The sequence below is a fragment of the Myotis davidii genome, unplaced genomic scaffold (assembly GCF_000327345.1).
Source record: "Myotis davidii unplaced genomic scaffold, ASM32734v1 scaffold934, whole genome shotgun sequence".
Classification (NCBI taxonomy): Eukaryota; Metazoa; Chordata; class Mammalia; order Chiroptera; family Vespertilionidae; genus Myotis; species Myotis davidii.
This window is the reverse complement of record NW_006285798.1, coordinates 1,062,225-1,062,528: the sequence shown is the minus strand read 5'-3', so window position 1 is coordinate 1,062,528 and position 304 is coordinate 1,062,225. Positions and strand designations below refer to the sequence as shown.

General features: G+C 76.3%; 1 protein-coding gene across 1 annotated transcript in view; it reads left to right on the top strand.

Annotated features, from left to right (window-relative positions):
- Positions 1 to 304, top strand: part of ATXN2L (ataxin 2 like) — a 14,021-nt gene that overhangs the window by 2,094 nt on the left and 11,623 nt on the right. The window contains exon 2 of the mRNA XM_006756873.1: positions 3 to 274. Coding sequence (XP_006756936.1) covers positions 3 to 274 — 272 coding nt within the window. The remainder of the gene's footprint in view (positions 1 to 2; positions 275 to 304) is intronic.

Here is a 304-nt window from a genome sequence, read left to right as displayed (position 1 = left end):
AGACGTCCCAGCCCCAGCAGCCGCCCCCCACGCAACAGGCCGTGGCCCGCCGGCCTCCCGGGGGCACCAGCCCTCCCAACGGTGGCCTCCCGGGTCCCCTGGCCTCCTCGGCTCCCCCAGGACCTCCCGCTGCCGCTTCCCCCTGCCTGGGGCCTGCGTCTGCTGCCGGGAGCGGGCTCCGCCGGGGAGCCGAGGGCATCTTGGCGCCGCAGCCGCCGTCACAGCAGCAGCAACACCAGGAGAGGCCAGGGGCAGCGGCCATCGGCAGCGCCAGGTGAGGAGGGTTGGGTTTCCGGGGGCTGGA